The 18,933-nt window shown below is 37.8% G+C and overlaps 1 protein-coding gene across 1 annotated transcript; it reads left to right on the top strand.

The window, feature by feature from the left end:
* Window positions 1-11,417: 11,417 nt before the first annotated feature.
* On the top strand, window positions 11,418-16,630 carry LOC142342555 (uncharacterized). The gene is made up of 4 exons (XM_075393926.1): window positions 11,418-11,575; window positions 11,772-12,155; window positions 15,203-15,440; window positions 15,852-16,630. Exons 1-4 carry the CDS (start codon window positions 11,440-11,442, stop codon window positions 15,955-15,957), a joined length of 864 nt encoding a protein of 287 aa, XP_075250041.1. The 5' UTR covers window positions 11,418-11,439; the 3' UTR covers window positions 15,958-16,630.
* The last annotated feature ends 2,303 nt before the right edge of the window (window positions 16,631-18,933 follow it).

Genomic DNA, 18,933 nt, shown 5'->3' with positions numbered 1-18,933 from the left:
GTTTTGTCATGCAAAACATATTCTTCACCCTATTCTTCCTTCCCAAGTCATTATGATTTGAACTAATATGTTACCATGAGCTCCCTTCCCTATATTCATCGGGTGTGTTTAGTCCCGGCTTCCTTCAACTTGCTGACGTATATAGCTTCGACGATCATGTGTTTTTCTACTGTGCGAACAGGCATCAAAAACCTTCCATTCAATGTCATTCGTTGAGCCACCACATTCAACAAGATGGTGGCCGACATTTAAATTTTTTCTTTGATGTTCTGATATACTGGCGGTAACATATCGTCTTGTCTGTCCAACACGGATGGATCCACATCCATCACATTTTATCTCATATACCATGTGGGAATTCAGGTTTCTCTCTATTGTAGAAAAATGGTCGGTCTATCAGAAGACCTAATTTTGTTTTTTGATGCTCTTTTGCTGTTGTTTCCAATTGATCTTTACTGCCAATTACTATCTTTTCTAAGCTCTGGTTCACTCATCTTGATAGCGATTTTGGAAAATCACAAATTTTTTGCTTTTCTTTTGTTTTGAAGAAGTGTTTTTGTTTTCATAATTATCAGTTGCAATCTTTTCCTTGTTGGAGTTGACAAAATTTTAAATTGACAACAACCAGAGTTTTTTATGATGTTTAAAAGACAAATTTTTTATGTAGATGAAACAAGTTTGTCAAATTGAAGTTAACTCTTATATTTGAAACAAACGTTTTCGAAATTTACGTTAGTCTTTAGTTCAAATCTGTTCTACCAAATGTTAAAGGATAAAAAAAATTTATTTACTTTTGTCTGTGAACAATTTTTTTTAACAATTCTAGGATCTTTTTAAAAAATTAAATCATAAATTTTCCATAAGTACTATATTTAGCTTATTTACAACTCATATTTACATCTGTTATCACATTCCTGAAAATTGTTCCAACTCCATATTTTCTGATCGAAGACTTTCTAACCATTGAGGCATTGAGCTTCTCAAATATGAGCTGATGTTATGTTTTGCTTAATTTTTTGGATGTTCATTGCTCACTGGATAATTTAAATTTGCAAATTTGCATTGCGTGGTTGTGAATGTTTCTCGCGTAAGACATCGAAGGATGTTTTCCTGTCAATCTTGTCAGTTAGTTTGACAGTCAGTTTCGATTATCAATTAGTTTGATATTAGCTCGGGACCGTAATAAATCCAAATGCCTACTGTCAGAGTTTATATTTTAATAAAAATCAACTTGCCGTCTGGTTGATTGGCTAAACAGGACATGTTTTATTTTCATTGGCCATTTTATTTTTCCTCTGAATTGAAAGTTTTTCTATAGAGAAGAAGGGTTTATCAATTAAAATTCAACTGATTCACAAAACGAACTTTTTCAAACATTGGGTCTATCGTCAAGTTTACATAAAAACTAATTTCACAATCGAATTAAAATGTTTATAAAGTATATAAACATGTCACTGACTCTATATATTGATTTCGACGAGCTGAATTAAAATTACAACAAGTTAAATACATTCAAATTCGATTTTTATTGCGGTGTTTTTGAAAACCACAGGTGTTTTTTTTGTTTTGAAAGAAGTAATTTTGTTTTTATATTTATCAATTGCAATCCATTCTTGTTGGGTTGACAAAATTTTGAATTGACATTTACCAAACTTTTTTATGATGTTCAAAAGACAATTTTTTAATGTAGAAGAAACTAGTTTGTCAAACAAAATTTAATTCTCATATCTGAAACAAACGTTTTCAAAATTTACATTTGTCGTTAGCTTAAATCTGTTCTACAAAATGTTTCTAGGATCTATTTTAAAACGTAAATCAAAAGTTTTCCGAAAGTACAATATTTAAAACTTTTTACAACTCTATATTTACAACTCAGATTTACATCGGTAATCACATTCTTTCAAACAGTTCCTACTCCAGATTTTCTGATATCGACCATGCAATTGTATTTCTATGGTAGTTCCAATATTGTCATTATCCCAATAATCTTTCCTGTGGTGGTTTTGCAAATTTAGTTTTGTCATGCAAAACATATTTTCCGCCCTATTCTTCTTTCCCAAGTCATTATGATTTGAACTGGTAAAATACCATGACTTCGTTCCCCCATATTCATCGGTTGTGTTTAGTTCCGGTTTCCTTCAATTTGCTGACGTATGTAGCTCCGATGATCATGTGGTTTTCAACTGTGCGACCAGGCATCAAAAACTTTCCATTCAATGTCATTCGTTGAGTCACCACATTCAACAAGATGGTGACACACATGTGAATCCTTCTTTTGATGTTCTGATATTTTCGCGGTAACATATCGTCTTCTCTGCCCAACACGGATGGATCCTCATCCACTACATTTTATCTGACATACCATGTGGGACTGCAGGTTCCTCTGTATTGTAGAAAAGTGGTCGGTTTATCAGGAGACCTAATTTTGCTATTTTGACGCTCTTTTGCTGTTGTTTCTAATTGATCTTTACTGCCGACTGCTATCTTTTCTAAGCCTCGTTCACTATTTACGAAAACCAATCATCTGGATAGTGGTTTTTGAAAATCACAGATATTCAGTTTTTTTTGTCTTGAAGAAGTGTTTTTGCTTTCATATTTATCAGTTGCAATCTTTTGCTCGTTGGAGGTGACAAAATTTTGATTTGACAACGCCAGAGTTTTTTATGATGTTTAGAAGACAAATTTTTATGTAGAGCAAACAAGTTTGTCAAATTAAAATTAACTCTTATATTTGAAACAAACGTTTTCGAAATTTACGTTAGACGTTAGTTTAAATCTGTTCTTTTGCAAGTTGTTCTTTTTTCTAAAGTCTGGTTTACTATTTATGAAGACTACTCATCTAGATAGTGCTTTTTGGTCCACCATGGCTTGTTATTTTCAAGAGCCTGATCAAAGGCCAGCCATTAGATGTTGCTTTAACAATTTTGTGAATCGTGCCTTGAATCACATTTTTTTAAATGCCTCAGTGGTGCGCAGCTGCAAAAATTCAGTATCATTGCTGTGTCAGTTGGTTTTTGACACCCATGACATATAATTTTGTTTTCGTTGCTTGAAAATCCCCTTCCTTGTTCTTTTTTCTAAGGTTAATTGCAGATTTAGGTGTAATGAAATTGCAAAATTTAAGTAATCGTCCGGGTCATCACGAAATGTGCGGATAGGGTAATCAACATGCCTTTTGAACAACTTATTACTCCGAACGTGCCCCTCTGTCTGTTACAGATCCAAACAACATCCTGCTTGTTGGCTTATTCGTCATATGTTATTTTGTTGGCATTTTGCATGAAAAGAGCTTTTGCAAGGTTCATATTCTACTCTTTTTTCTCTGAACGGCACTCTCCGGTTGCACTCTTACAATTCCCGTTTTGATGAGATTTAGTGATAATTTCATTGAACTCTGGTTTTTGCGGTGATGCCTCAAACGTCATCATCCAAGGGTTTGCTAGTAATTTAGCCAGTTATGCACCCATAGCTAGATCATCCTGTTGTACATAACAGAAACCATTACCATTGAAATAAAGATTTGTCACCAGTAACTTTAATAAATTTTTCATTGCGGATCTCGGAATCTCAGGAGCTAGTTTGCCTGAGAAGAATTCTCTCAGAGCAATTTCTACAGCGTCCCCAACCGGCACGTTGGTGTACAATTGTTTTTCGTCTAGAAATACTATCTGCACGTTATCTTCTAAAGAAAGTGACCCTAAATCTTTTCTAGCATCTTGCATGTTCGTTTCAATGTTTGCGCCGATAGTCTCTGGACGAACGGCGCCAGAAATCAATTTAAAATTCTATAACTGCAACCAGGTATCGAAAGAACAGGTCCTGGTTGCAGTTATAGAATTTTAAATTGATTTCTGGCGCCGTTCGTCCAGAAACTATCGGCGCAAACATTGAAACGAACATGCAAGATGCTAGAAAAGATTTAGGGTCACGTTGTTAACAGCCACGTTGTTTGCAGTAGCAAGCAAATACATCAAAAAGATCAAGGAGGCAATGAAGCCCTATTGTTCAAGAGATCCTCACCTTAGTTTTTGTCTCTTGCACCATCCTTGCGCTAGCTGTAGCATTCCTCTGACATTAGCCCAATTTCTTGTCTTTTCTTTTCCTGAATGACACTCTTAAATTGTTTTGGTGGCGTAAGAAAGTCCCCAGGGTCTGAATGTTCAATCGAGTTTCCTGGTGCAGCTCGCAATAAATTTTGGGCTGCGGCTTCCTCTATCTCCTCGGAATTAGATTCTCGGTTTGGCTGAGTACCAGATCGTTGGCTTCGGCAGCTCCTAAAAAAACCTTCTCTGCCAATCCGTTGACACTAAACAACAGCACTGAAGCGGTCTTTGTTCGTTCTCAAGAAGGTTATAAACTCCGTCACGCTGCAGATTTTGTCTTGTGTCTTGAGATCGTGTTTTTTATCAGATCGTGCCAAAACACAAGCCTTTCTTCTTGCTCAGATAATCTTTTTGAAGGACATTTTTTGCGTTTGTCCTTTTGTTGAACGAAAATCCGAGAATCGATGTGATTTTCCCTAAAAATTGTTTTTTTGCATGAAAATGAGAGACCACTTACAGCGTGGTGAAGCAAACTTGCAGCCAAAATGAGCACAATCTTGGCAATTTTTTTTGCATTTGAGTAAAAACTTCAATGTCAATTCCCGCCCCCGGACCTGGTTGCTTGTATTTTGAGGACTCCAAGACATGCATCGAGAATGTCCCATTCAATTTTATTCGCTGTACCACCACATTCAATGGGGTGTTGTCCCACTGGGGAATCTTTCTTTCGATGCTCCGAGTTTCAGTGGATATATGTGGGCTGGTTTATTCAACATAGATGGAATTGCATCCATTACATGTAACTCTATATATTAGATACGATTTCAGATTTATCCACAGATGATTTTAGGGTGGGCAAGCAAGGTCTCAGTTTTCTCGATGTTAAAATTATTTGAATGTCACAAGTTTTGTTTTCAATCTACTCTCAAAAAATAGCCTAACTGTTGTTATAAACTTATTAAAATGCCCTCGAATAAACTTACCTCCTTGGTATTTTCAAATTAGTATGCGCGCTGGACTGAATCAAACCTACACCTTTTCATGCGTTGCCACACCAGCCGTAAGCGAGTGAACCAATCTCCCACCCCGACTCGTGACATCAGGTCGTATCATTCTAACTGAATTCAATTTTAGAACAATTTCTTGTGTTTTGAATGTTAGCAGGCTCCGTCAATGGGATGTTTCGATGCCAAACATCTTCCTTCATCACATCAAATCATGCCATTCTAACTGATTTCATTTTTAGAACAATTTCTTGTGTTTTGAATGTTAGCAGGCTCCGTGAATGGGACATTTTGATGCCAACCCTTTTCCCTACAGCTGCTTGGACTTGATCTGGAGTACTTCTTGTACCAAATATATAGACGAGGGTCAAGTACAGGATGGTTTCCATTCCCATAGAGGTGCTAAACTGCTAGATCTTTGTATTGTTATCAATCAATACCCAAATCAGACGTTGAACACTGTTGTAGTAATTGCTGGCTTCAATGATAAACGTAGTAAAAAGAAATTTTCAAAGAGCATTGGAAATTCCTCATTCAGCTCATTATTGTTAAATTTAGCCCAAATAAATTGATTTTTCCCAAATTTAAACCCACCAGCTGTAATCGCCTCATAAATAAGAAAATCAGTGCTCTTTAATACGCGTTGTATAATTATTTTGATTCTTATGCCTTAAAGTTGTTTTTGTTTCACCCTCATTTAGAAAATTTCTTGAATCTAATCTGTTCTGAAAAGACACCGTGCACTTCTCCTTTCATGAAAACTATGTTTTCACTGTTATTCTGTTTACCATTATTCAATACTTTTAACATCGTTGCTGTTATTATGCTTCTGTAATTAACTTAGTCTAGTCCCCCTTCAGTGCAGCCATCCCCACTCCTAGCTCGGAGCATGGTGTTTCATCAAACTCAATGTCTAATCTGCAAGAGTCCCCTTCGTAGGGGAGGCTTCTGTTGTCATACGTGTTATAAATCTGTTCACTTGAAATGCAGTGGTATAGCCACAGGAAAAGATTGCTACAAAAATTGCTACGAAAATATTTATGAGTTGCAATCTTTTGCTCGTTGGAGGTGACAAAATTTTGATTTGACAACGCCAGAGTTTTTTATGATGTTTAGAAGACAAATTTTTATGTAGAGGAAACAAGTTTGTCAAATTAAAATTAACTCTTATATTTGAAACAAACGTTTTCGAAATTTACGTTAGACGTTAGTTTAAATCTGTTTTTTGCAAGTTATTCTTTTTTCTAAAGTCTGGTTTACTATTTATGAAGACTACTCATCTAGATAGTGCTTTTTGGTCCAGCATGGCTCGTTATTTTCAAGAGCCTGATCAAAGGCCAGCCATTAGATGTTGCTTTAAAAATTCTGTGAATCGTGCCTTGAATCACATTTTTTTAATGCCTCAGTGGTGCACAGCTGCAAAAATTCAGTACCATTGCTGTGTCAGTTGGTTTTTGACACCCATGACATATAATTTTGTTTTTGTTGCTTGATAATCCCCTTCCTTGTTTTTTTTCCTAAGGTTAAATGCAGATTTAGGTGTAATGAAATTGCAAAATCTAAGCAATCGTCCGGGTCATCACGAAATGTGCGGATAGGATAATCAACATGCCTTTTGAACAACTTATTACTCCGAACCTGCCCCTCTGTCTGTTACAAATCCAAACAACATCCTGCTTGTTGGCTTATTCGTCATATGTTATTTTGTTGGCATTTTGCATGAAAAGAGCTTTTGCAAGGTTCATATTCTACTCTTTTTTCTCTGAACGCCACTCTCCGGTTGCACTCTTTCGATTCCCGTTTTGATGAGATTTAGTGATAATTTCATTGAACTCTGGTTTTTGCGGTGATGCCTCAAACGTCATCATCCAAGGGTTTGCTAGTAACTTAGCCAGTTATGCACCCATAGCTGTTGTATCATCCTGTTGTACATAACAGAAACGGTTACCATTGAAATAAAGATTTGTCACCAATAACCTTAATAAATTTTTCATTGCGGATCTTGGAATCTCAGGAGCTAGTTTGCCTGAGAAGAATTCTCTCAGAGCAATTTCTACAGCGTCCCCAAACGGCACGTTGGTGTACAATTGTTTTTCGTCTAGAAATACTATCTGCACGTTATCTTCTAAAGAAAGTGACCCTAAATCTTTTCTAGCATCTTGCATGTTCGTTTCAATGTTTGCGCCGATAGTCTCTGGACGAACGGCGCCAGAAATCAATTTAAAATTCTATAACTGCAACCAGGTATAGAAAGAACAGGTCCTGGTTGCAGTTATAGAATTTTAAATTGATTTCTGGCGCCGTTCGTCCAGAAACTATCGGCGCAAACATTGAAACGAACATGCAAGATGCTAGAAAAGATTTAGGGTCACGTTGTTAACAGCCACGTTGTTTGCAGTAGCAAGCAAATACATCAAAAAGATCACGGAGGCAATGAAGCCCTATTGTTCAAGAGATCCTCACCTTAGTTTTTGTCTCTTGCACCATCCTTGCCCTAGCTGTAGCATACCTCTGACATTAGCCCAATTTCTTGTCTTTTCTTTTCCTGAATGACACTCTTAAATTGTTTTGGTGGCGTAAGAAAATCCCCAGGGTCTGAATGTTCAATCGAGTTTCCTGGTGCAGCTCGCAATAAATTTTGGGCTGCGGCTTCCTCTACCTCCTCGGAATTAGATTCTCGGTTTGGCTCAGTACCAGATCGTTGGCTGAGTACCTTCTCTGCTAATCCGTTGACACTAAACAACAGCACTGAAACGGTCTTTGTTCATTCTCAAGAATGTTATAAACTCCGTCACGCTGCAGATTTTGTCTTGTGTCTTGAGATCGTGTTTTTTATCAGATCGTGCCAAAACACAAGCTTTTCTTCTTGCTCAGATAACCTTTTTGAAGGACATTTTTTGCGTTTGTCTTTTTGTTGAACGAAAATCCGAGAATCGATGTGATTTTCCTTAAAAATTGTTTTTTTTTGCATGAAAATGAGAGACCACTTACAGCGTGGTGAAGCAAAATTGCAGCCAAAATGAGCACAATCTTGGTTATTTTTTTTGCATTTGAGTAAAAACTTCAATGTCAATTCCCGCCCCCGGACCTGGTTGCTTGTATTTTGAGGACTCCAAAACATGCATCGAGAATGTCCCATTCAATTTTATTCGCTGTACCACCACATTCAATGAGGTGTTGTCCCACTGGGGAATCTTTCTTTCGATGCTCCGAGTTTCAGTGGATATATATGGGCTGGTTTATTCAACATAGATGGAATTGCATCCATTACATGTAACTCTATATATTAGATACGATTTCAGATTTATCCACAGATGATTTTAGGGTGGGCAAGCAAGGTCTCAGTTTTCTCGATGTTAAAATTATTTGAATGTCACAAGTTTTGTTTTCAATCTACTCTCAAAAAATAGCCTAACTGTTGTTATAAACTTATTAAAATGCCCTCGAATAAACTTACCTCCTTGGTATTTTCAAATTAGTATGCGCGCTGGACTGAATCAAACCTACACCTTTTCATGCGTTGCCACACCAGCCGTAAGCGAGTGAACCAATCTCCCACCCCGACTCGTGACATCAGGTCGTATCATTCTAACTGAATTCAATTTTAGAACAATTTCTTGTGTTTTGAATGTTAGCAGGCTCCGTCAATGGGATGTTTCGATGCCAAACATCTTCCTTCATCACATCAAATCATGCCATTCTAACTGATTTCATTTTTAGAACAATTTCTTGTGTTTTGAATGTTAGCAGGCTCCGTGAATGGGACATTTTGATGCCAACCCTTTTCCCTACAGCTGCTTGGACTTGATCTGGAGTACTTTTTGTACCAAATATATAGACGAGGGTCAAGTACAAGATGGTTTCCATTCCCATAGAGGTGCTAAACTGCTAGATCTTTGTATTGTTATCAATCAATACCCAAATCAGACGTTGAACACTGTTGTAGTAATTGCTGGCTTCAATGATAAACGTAGTAAAAAGAAATTTTCAAAGAGCATTGGAAATTCCTCATTCAGCTCATTATTGTTAAATTTAGCCCAAATAAATTGATTTTTCCCAAATTTAAACCCACCAGCTGTAATCACCTCATAAATAAGAAAATCAGTGCGCGTTGTATAATTATTTTGATTCTTATGCCTTAAAGTTGTTTTTGTTTCACCCTCATTTAGAAAATTTCTTGAATCTAATCTGTTCTGAAAAGACACCGTGCACTTCTCCTTTCATGAAAACTATGTTTTCACTGTTATTCTGTTTACCATTATTCAATACTTTTAACATCGTTGCTGTTATTATGCTTCTGTAATTAACTTAGTCTAGTCCCCCTTCAGTGCAGCCATCCCCACTCCTAGCTCGGCGCATGGTGTTTCATCAAACTCAATGTCTAATCTGCAAGAGTCCCCTTCGTAGGGGAGGCTTCTGGTGTCATACGTGTTATAAATCTGTTCACTTGAAATGCAGTGGTATAGCCACAGGAAAAGATTGCTATGAAAACTTCAGCACTTGCAAAAGCTGCTCTGAGGTCAGTGCTGCCACCGAAACAGCAATCGCAACGCCGGCACCTCAATGCTTTGACCGTTCCTTTGACACTGCACTGATAGATCCTACAACATCGCACGCCCCCGAACGTTCGATCGTCGCACCATCGGATAATTTTTGGGACAACTTCCAGCCTCATCACGCAGTAATAGTGCGCAAAATATACCGCGAGGTCGTCACATGGAAGCCCTCGTTTTTCATGCTTAGTGAGAACAAGATTGGGGAACAGTTCGCCGAAGCCCTTCACAGTATCCTCTCCCCGGGGACCATCATCGAGAAAATTTCTTGATGATGGTAGATATATCTCTGATCCTCTGTTTGATACTTCTGCACCTAACCCTCAGTGGGACAAAGAACACGGAGGATGGTTCGAACAATAAGACCATCAAGCGTAGACGGCATGGCACAGCTGCAAATTCTCAGAACTGTTCTGTGAAGCGAAGGCAATACAAATGAGATTGAATTCAAGGAACAAACAGCAGCACTCTGACCTCAAGATGTTCAACAGTTTCATGTCTCGTGGTGAGATCAAAAATGCTATTTACGTTCTTTCGGATTAGCAAAAAAGAGGCGTGCTTGCACCTACCGATCTCATGGACAGTAGGCCGTTCCTCGAGATTTTGCGACAAAAATCCTGGAGGGCAACCCGTGGAGCCCAACTGCATTCAAAGCGAACATCCTCGCACGCTTCCCTACCACCCCGCTGTTTCGAAAAAGTCAGTGCCAGACCCGTTGAAAACACACAATGAAGACTCATATAAGTGCCGGGCCTTCAACTCTTGATGCCGCTGACTGCCGTAGACTACTTTCTGCATTCGGAGAGACCACCACGAACCTGTGCAAGATTGTTGCCAAGTTTTCTAAGAGGCTGGCCGAGTCCATAATACCACCGGATGATTTGATTGCAGACAATGGCTGTAGACTAGTGGCTTTGGATAAATGTCCAGGTGTGGGATCTATTGGTATTGGTGAGGTAATGCGTTGCATCACCGGAAGAATAATCGTCGACTGCATCAGGCAAGATCTAACATTCCTCGGCGGAAACATGCAGCTGTGCCTGGGCCAGAAATGCGGTATTGAACATGCCATACATTCGCTTCGTCGTAAATTTTTTGATTCTGGAAACGAAGCAATACTAATTGATGCCAAAATTGCACTTAACGTGCTCAATAGACGAATAGCATTACAGAACGCGAAAGCCTTGTGAGCATCTTTGAATGTTGCCTTACAGAATTTCTATAGCCATGCGTGTCATCTCTACATCGGTAAATCGAGCATTCTGTCTCAGGAAGGTACGACACAGGGCGATCCCCTTGCAATGGCGATCTACAATCGCAATCCTACCCCTAATAACAAGACTTCACAATGACTCCTTGTCAAAAAATCGCATGCTGATGGTAGCGTCGGTGGTAAATTGAAAGATATCGGGGCACTTTTATTATATTTTTAAATTGTTTCCTCTGTTTTTAAAAAAACGCCGGTTTAAGCTCAGTTTGTTGACTCTTATTTGTTTTGAGGTGTTCATTTTGGGGGGGGGGGGGGGGGGGCGGTTGCTTTAAACTTTCTTTTGTGACTATTTTATCCAACGTCTAACAATACTGGAAGAGCACCCAGTTGGATGCTGATTTTCAGTCCAGATCTGATTTTTAAGAGCTACATCAAAGGGTTGCTACTGGTTGCATTGGAAATCCTATGTACATTCCCTTGAATCACATTTTTCTCGCATTCAGATTTTTTCATTTCCTTCTGTTAAAAAGTACACTCAAGCGTAGTTTTGTGCACTCAAGCAAAGTTATCTCTTTGTAGTTTTGATTGAACTCAAGCGTTTTATTGTAAACCGTGTTTTCAGAGATGTGATGAATTTTAAATGGGACGAAGCTGGTCGCAATTTGTTGTGTACCGTGTCGCTTAATAAATCTTTTGTTGTCTTAGTGGGCGCCATTTTCTATTTTGGACAGTTAAGAAGAGCGCAATCATCAAATGCTCATCAAGGTAATTCGACAAATTGATTTGATTATTGATTTTTGCCAGATGATATTTGATTTCTGTCAACGTTTATACATGTATATAGAAGTTATCTGGTTGCCGCCAAGTTGATCGACTGCCCCTTTTAGTGAAAAGGCCTTCGTTCAATTGAAAGTGTTTTTAAAAATGCCAGAATATAATAAGCTTTTTGATTCTTGTTTAGTGCTGCACCTGTACTTGAAACAAAACGACAATGATGCAATGATATTTCGACTTGAGTCGGGGGACCTTAAATCCGAATTGATTGAATATGTCAGCAAATGCCAGCTCATTGTCCGTCAAGATGAGGGAAGCAGCCTTGAGATAGTTCCCTTTCCCACAAAACCCTTCAGCTTTCCGAAAGAAATCTCGCATTCAGTTACAGATGATAGTAGCTTGGGACCACAAAGCGCAATTCCCAATTCGGAGCGGCAAGTTAATGGTGAACCCGAAAAAAGTCAGACGAAAAGTAAAACTGAAATTTATAACTTCTTCGCCAGCTGTCAGTGTGAAAAACCCCAGCAAACGGCCATTTCTCTTACTTCCAACGACCTTGATGTTATTCAAGGTATATGAATTGTCTGAAAAAGCTAGCGCAAAATTATAATATGTTACAAGTCTTGCAAGTTAACGAAAATTCACAAATCAAGTCAGAGGCTACTCACAATTTTTGGGCATAGTTACAGCTTTAAGAAATTTCGGCGATATATTTTCGGCAGTTAAAAATATCATTTATTTTTTAAAAATATCTTTTATCTTCTAAAAAAGAGATAAAAATCTCTTTAAAATTTTTAGACAATTGCACTAGGTCATCTATAACAAAGATTCCGCCCGCAAGCTCAACTGCTTTTTATAAAACTTAGTACCGTTTTGTATAGCAATGCATACTTTGCAAGTGGGGGTGACAAAAATCGCGGATTCATAAAAATCAGGCTGGCAATCAAACGATCCAATTGTTGGCCTGACATAGTCGTTATCATTAATAAAAATCTGGTCTTGACTGACAACGCCTCCTTGCAAGCAATTGCTCTATGTAGAATGACACCGAAAAGAATATATAGCTTCACGTGTTCATCGGAGACGTGACGCCTATACTAACATATGCTTCCTAAATTTCGAAACCCTAAAAAACTTTTTTGCAGTCGTAGATACCTTGAAAATACGTTGAAAGTAAGTATTTTAAAAGGTTTTTTGCGTGCAAGCTATGCAGATGTCTGAAAGTTAAACTGATCCCAATATGTCATATTTGACCTATTGGACTTATTGGTTTCCAGTGTTGAGATTTTTTGCTTTAGTTCCTGAGTTGTCTAGTATCTGTCAGTTTTAACAGTTCATTTTTGATCAGTGCGTCAATTGCATTCAGCTCTATGCTAATGAAGACTGGCTTTGTAAAACATTTGGTATCTTATAGCCGTTATGCCGATATAATCAGGAGGGCTCTGTCTACTTCATTTTGTAAGTCTGAGCATCAAACGAGGAAGTTTCTCGTTTACAGTGGTATCCCATGACTCAGCTCGGATTCGTGCTTTTTTACCTAGACGTTTGAAATTTTTACTGTTGATATTGAGCTCATAAACTACAGTTTGTGTCATTGTCTTGTCGTTTCCCAGTTTCTTAATAGGTGTGCCCGAGAATCAGGGTTTCCGCGTATGCGAATACTTGGGGACAGTTGATGTACATCCGCTTCAAAGAGCAGATTCCTAGCGCTTTTGTTTCCTACAGCTTCCGAATACGAGTATTTTTGTTCTTGAATTTTGATTTCCCCAATGAGATTCATTCGCACATAAAATTTGATTTGACAACTGTTCAATTTGTTGTCTGTTCTGTGTAAATTGTTTCAGAGATCGGATCTTCGTTGGTCGCTTTCAGGGGAGGGATGATTTGACGGGGGTTGTTGCAGACAGGTCTCAAATTATTTTTAATTTTTAAAAGGGCTATTTCCTTAATGAAGCCGGTGCAGAAAAGTGACTTTTTTCACCGTGCAAGCGCTGGAACGTTTCTCCTTCTAACTTTTTCCTGCATTGCTGCAACTCTGCAATTTTGTTCGACATTCAATTCAATTTTGATAACGAGAAACTTCCAGAGAACAAGAAATAATAATTCCAGAGATAATAATTCAACAAGATAATAATTCCAGAGAACAAGAAAAAATGAATTGGGTTTTCTCTCGTGTAGCAACAGAAAGGTGCTAGTGGCGATGTTAACTCTAGAGACATGTGCACTCGTTGCTGCACGAAAAATGATACGAGTGGCTTGTGTTCGGTTTGGCTGCGGATGTCCTGAGGAAGCACGAAAATATAGTCTTTTTTCGCAAATTATGCACACCGGTTTCCCAGCTGATTTAATTCGTCCACTGCACTCTCGGAGCTTATCTTTAGATTGTACCGTTTTTGTTCAAAAGATCGTTGGAGCCATTAAAAAGTGAATTGATTTCGTTTTTGTTGGGACCTAGCAAATAGCTGTAAACGTGACACACTCTGCCTCCACTAATTCTGAGGATGTTGAAGTTGGGGTAGATAAGAACCTGATATAAAGATTTTTTTAGAGGAGCTTTTGAAGTTGTTACTTTCATATAACTCCTGAAGGGGGTCGGCTTGTTCCCGTATCTTTACCTGTCTCCTCTGTAACCTTTTCGTACATGAAGGCTACTCAAGAAGTTCGACAACACTGGCAAGAATCAATTCAATAACAATACTGTATTGTTGGACAAAAATTATAGAACGATCAAAGTTCGTGACACAAATTATTTTTCAGTTGAAGTCCTGATTAGCGCATAAACACTTCACTCACACTGGACAGTTGGATTACTAAATATCTCGTCAAATATTGTCATGCTAGGGCATTTATAGGGAACACGTTTCCCAAACATTTTAGGCTTGAGGCTTGAACATATAGGCTCCGCCTCCAATAACAAAGAAAGAATATACTGCGTTATTGTGATACTAATCAACAATAAGCATGGACATATAACGAGATCATTCGGATCTGCTGGTTCAATCTGCCACTAATTACAAATTAACATCAATTACTTAACAAATATAATGAATTAAATACCTAGCAACATTTCTATTTAAACTCAGTGCATCTCGAATTAACAAACAATTGGAGTAGTATTAATGATATGTATGTCTAAAGAAGTTAAAGCAAAGTCCAGCTAGGAAAGAAATTTTTTTTATAAAAGATGATCCAGAAATTGATTAGTCATCATTTTGCAGTCGAGGTAAAATTTTGATTTTCAAATAATTAAGGTGGTTGATTTTTATTCGAATATGAACCTTGTTAGTATATTATTATTGACTGAATAGGAGTTTTTTACTTGGTGGTAAAAATTGGATAAATTCTTGCCAGAGACAAATCCAAGTCTGATGAAATAACTCCAATTTTACTCAGTCTGTTAGATTTTAGCATCTCGAAACCAAATTGAATTTTTATTGATCTTTCGTTTACAAAAGGGCTCTTCTACTATTGCAGAAATCTTGTGTGCGTTGACTGTTTATTAGTTTGACCTTAACTATATTACATTTAGGCTAATTTTCGGGGTAGGGTTATAGGGGGGAAACAGGAATTTTACTGTTTCTGACTCTTCGACATGATCAGATTGCTTTTTTTTCTCAGGTTTAACAGAGCCGAATGGCATGTGGCGAGACGATGCATCTCTGAATGGCGTTGGGAATGGGGAATCAGATGGGACTGGGTCTGGATCTGATAATTCGGGTGGGGCAGCCGAGATGTTTTCTGACAACGAAAAGATCACTCTCGGCTTAGTGGGAGTTGCGGTGCTGGTGCTTGGTTCAGCTGTTGTAATTACAGTCGTCATTCTGTCTAAAAAGACAACCATCTCATGCTTTCAAGCGTTAGTTGCACTTTTGTTTCCTATTTCCCTTGAAAGGCTAAATGTTCCATCCATTAATGGACCATCACGTCGGTGGGGGGGGGGGGGGGAGTTTTCCCTGCACAATTGCTCAGGAGAGCTCCACAATAGTGTCGATGAAATGTGAGCAATGGCTTTATCACGTGTGACCTTGTGTCTTTTCATTGCCTTTTGAGGTCAAGCACTTCTTAATGGACGTGCGGTCTTTTCATAGCCAATTGAGTTGAATGAGTCTTTTATTAACTGAGTTATTAACCATCTGAGGCTCTCTTAGTGAACTTAGTCCCCCCATCGACTGAAGCAGGCTGAAATATATTTGAGCCCCCCTTAGTCGTTCGAGAGCAATTCTTCCGACGTTAGTCGGTTATATTTAACCATTGCTAATTTTTGCAGCCAATCTGTGTCTCAGCAAGAACTCAATACGGAAGACATTTTGGCCGATTTGAGACGAATTGTGAACGAACAGAAAGCTGGACAACAAAGAGCCACAAATATTTGACACCACATTCTACCATCAATATCCATAATTTTGGTTCTACTTCCTCTTTCTATCCTCACATGCACATGTTTAGTTACCGCTGCATTTTCATGGCTTCAATGCTGGACCATTTGGATTTTTCTGTACCGACCGAAATTGTTCTAGATTGTTCGGATTGCTGATTATTCCTGTATCGGGGTTGTTCTAGAATGTTCTAATCCTGGGTTACTTCTTTATCGAGATTGTTCTAGAATGTTCGCATCCTGGATTACTTCTTTATCGAGAGTGCTCTAGAGTGTTCGGATCATAGATGTCTTCTTTTTCAAGATTATTCTAGAATGTTCGGATCATCGATGTTTTCTGTAAGTTCGGGATTGTTCTAGAATCTTCTGGTCTAGATTAACGATGTAATATTTCACTTCCTACTGTAACCCCAATGTTTCACCGAAGCTGTGCAATTACGTTCCTTAAGTCCTGTTTTTCTTTAGTTTGATTTAATCTGTAGCTTATAGAGCTTGAACTTTTCCTCGGTTGATTTTATTGATTCTAAGTTGAAATCTAAATGAATCGTTTGTATGATTTGTACGAAAATGCAATGTAATTAATTTGTAATAAAGGTTATTGGTTTTGGTATAAATCAAAACTTGCTTTGTTTCTGTTGTGGGATTTGGTTATTGAAGTATAGTTTACGCGACTCTGATGACGTCAGGGAAAATCTGGCATTACTCTGGAGCCGCTTAGCAGAAAAAGTAAGTCAGAACTTCGAAATGATCTTAGTAGAGTCATGTAGCCTGGGCTGAAACACGAACTTGCAAGTTAGCAGTCTGACACTGTATATAAGAAAACATGGTATTCTAGACTCTGGCATTACAGTCATCTGCCATTTTAAACTTGCACGTGAGTGTTTCAAGGGGTGACGTAATGTTTGTAAACTAGAAATTGTGGAGCTCAGAAAACCTATGCAGAACCCTATCTGTTAGTTTAAAATGAAACGAATAATGTTGGGCACATTATAAAGTATAAACCCTTTTCCCTTTGCTAAAATTTGTTTCCGATGGCTATAAAATGCTTCCCGTGGCGAAGAAAAGAAGTTTTTATTAGCGTGCATTATGGAACTAACCCATGTTTTTGCTGCGATAACTGTTTGCTTACGTTTGGTTAAAAGTGGGACTATCGCTGGGAATTATCAATTACATATGGACATTTTATACCCGTCAAATGGAAGCAAGTCCTAGAGTTGACGTCAAGAGTTGATTATCGGCTTAATTTGAAGCAGAATCCGAAGAAATGGTGTAACTTCATTTCTGAGCTCTTCAATGATGTAGATTTGGTCGGCCAGTACAAACTCATCATTAGTCAGGTACTTATTAAAATTTGTAGCACTGAGTGTGAAAAATTATTACTAGTTAGCAAATAATTACCAAATAATTTGGGCCATTTAGTCCATTTCACCTCTTGAAATCTACAAAACGTATTCTAATACATATAAAAAGGTCCTTTCAGTGTGGGATATGGCGACAAAGGAACAATTATAATAATTGGTAATAATACACTATCTTTCTTCTTTGTCGCCGGCTGGGGCGCTGGTTCGTTATGTTAATTGCAGTCTAAAGTGTGGACGAAAACTGTTGATATAATATTATTGTAATTAAAGTATTACTGTTTGGTAATAGGGTTCCCAGGGCATATTTTAGATCTGGTCTTAACTGGATCGCATAAAAACAACAATAGCCCTCATTAATTGACAACTAATTTTAAGGTTTTACGAGTTTTAGAAACTTCTCAATTGAGGAACTGCTTGCGCGTACCGCACAATGACCATTGTTCACTGCTGTTAGACAGCTTTCAGTTTAAAGGAATTCGGTCTAGTTTTAGAATCTAACTGAAACAACACCAAATTAGAACACTTTTTGAAACTTAAGAAAAAATTATTTCAATTTCTATCCCTTCTCTTCTTTTCTGTTTTAATCCCGATGTGCGTCATTGACTATTTGCCCGCTATATTTGAAGTCAAACTGAAGTCATGATTTTGGTCACGTCTAAACCCTAAGTGGAGCAAATAATCCAGAGGTTTTGCGGCGTGAGATTTCACTAAAGTTTTAAAGTAGTGTGAGAAAACGTTGTCTGAACAAAAATTCGCTTTCTCGTTTGTGGTTTATTTGTTCACATGCGGCAGTTCGACTTTGATTTGTACTGTTTTTTTAGCTTTTATTGATAGGTTTTATTTCTAAATGGTCTTCTCAATTCATTCATAGTAATTATTGGTCAAGTTTTTTGTTGGTCAATGAAGATTTTTTAAATTGTACTTGGGAACTTGTCCGCTTATGCTTTTTTCTTTCGTAATCATTTTTGTTTCGACCATATATCGTGACCGTCACTTCAAATCTGCTTTTTCTTCATTCGTTCATGCAATTTTGACTGAATTAAAGGTTAATTAAGAGCAGCTAATAGAAGCATTAATAAGTTATACAGATTCGTAAACAAAATTTTTGTCTTTACTATCTTTTTGAGACTGCAGGTGTACGAAGCTATCGCGGCTGTATTCTGGCAGCCTGGCGGCTATGTTTTGTTGTGTTGAGAATAAGCGGTTCTACGTACAAATCTCGGTCTAGTTGAAGTTGACACAATGCATCAGTTTAGTTTACCTGCTCTGGTTAAGAAGTAGTATATAATAAAGTTTTTTCAATGGTACAATTTAGTTTCGGTCTGGAAAGTTGCAAGACGGCATAATTCCACTAAATGCTATCTATGGAAAGAATCTTGGTCTTATCCCGCATTAAGATGCCGATTGGGAAATGAGGTCTAGAATTAGTCTCAATCATGTAACTAATTTTTTTTACTACTGTTATCGCAATTTAAAATCGCCTTTAAAATGATCAAGTAAATCATTCCCTGTATTATTGATCCGGATTTACCGAAATGCGCGTATATCACAAGTTCAGTTCAAAATGAGCTGGGGTATTGATAGTTGAACTTAAGGGAAATTACGTAATACAC

This window comes from Convolutriloba macropyga, chromosome 7 (assembly GCF_964194025.1).
Source record: "Convolutriloba macropyga chromosome 7, txConMacr16.3, whole genome shotgun sequence".
NCBI classification, from domain to species: Eukaryota; Metazoa; Xenacoelomorpha; order Acoela; family Convolutidae; genus Convolutriloba; species Convolutriloba macropyga.
The sequence above is the reverse complement of the archived record's forward strand: the minus strand, read 5'-3'. Positions and strand labels throughout refer to the sequence as shown.

Excerpts from the sequence above, each read along its gene's own strand:
- LOC142342555 (XM_075393926.1), top strand. The coding sequence starts at position 11,440 with ATGAATTTTAAATGGGACGAAGCTGGTCGCAATTTGTTGTGTACCGTG. Across the intron at positions 12,156-15,202 it reads CGACCTTGATGTTATTCAAG|GTTTAACAGAGCCGAATGGC; the intron begins GTATATGAATTG and ends TTTTTTTCTCAG. Across the intron at positions 15,441-15,851 it reads ACCATCTCATGCTTTCAAGC|CCAATCTGTGTCTCAGCAAG; the intron begins GTTAGTTGCACT and ends TAATTTTTGCAG.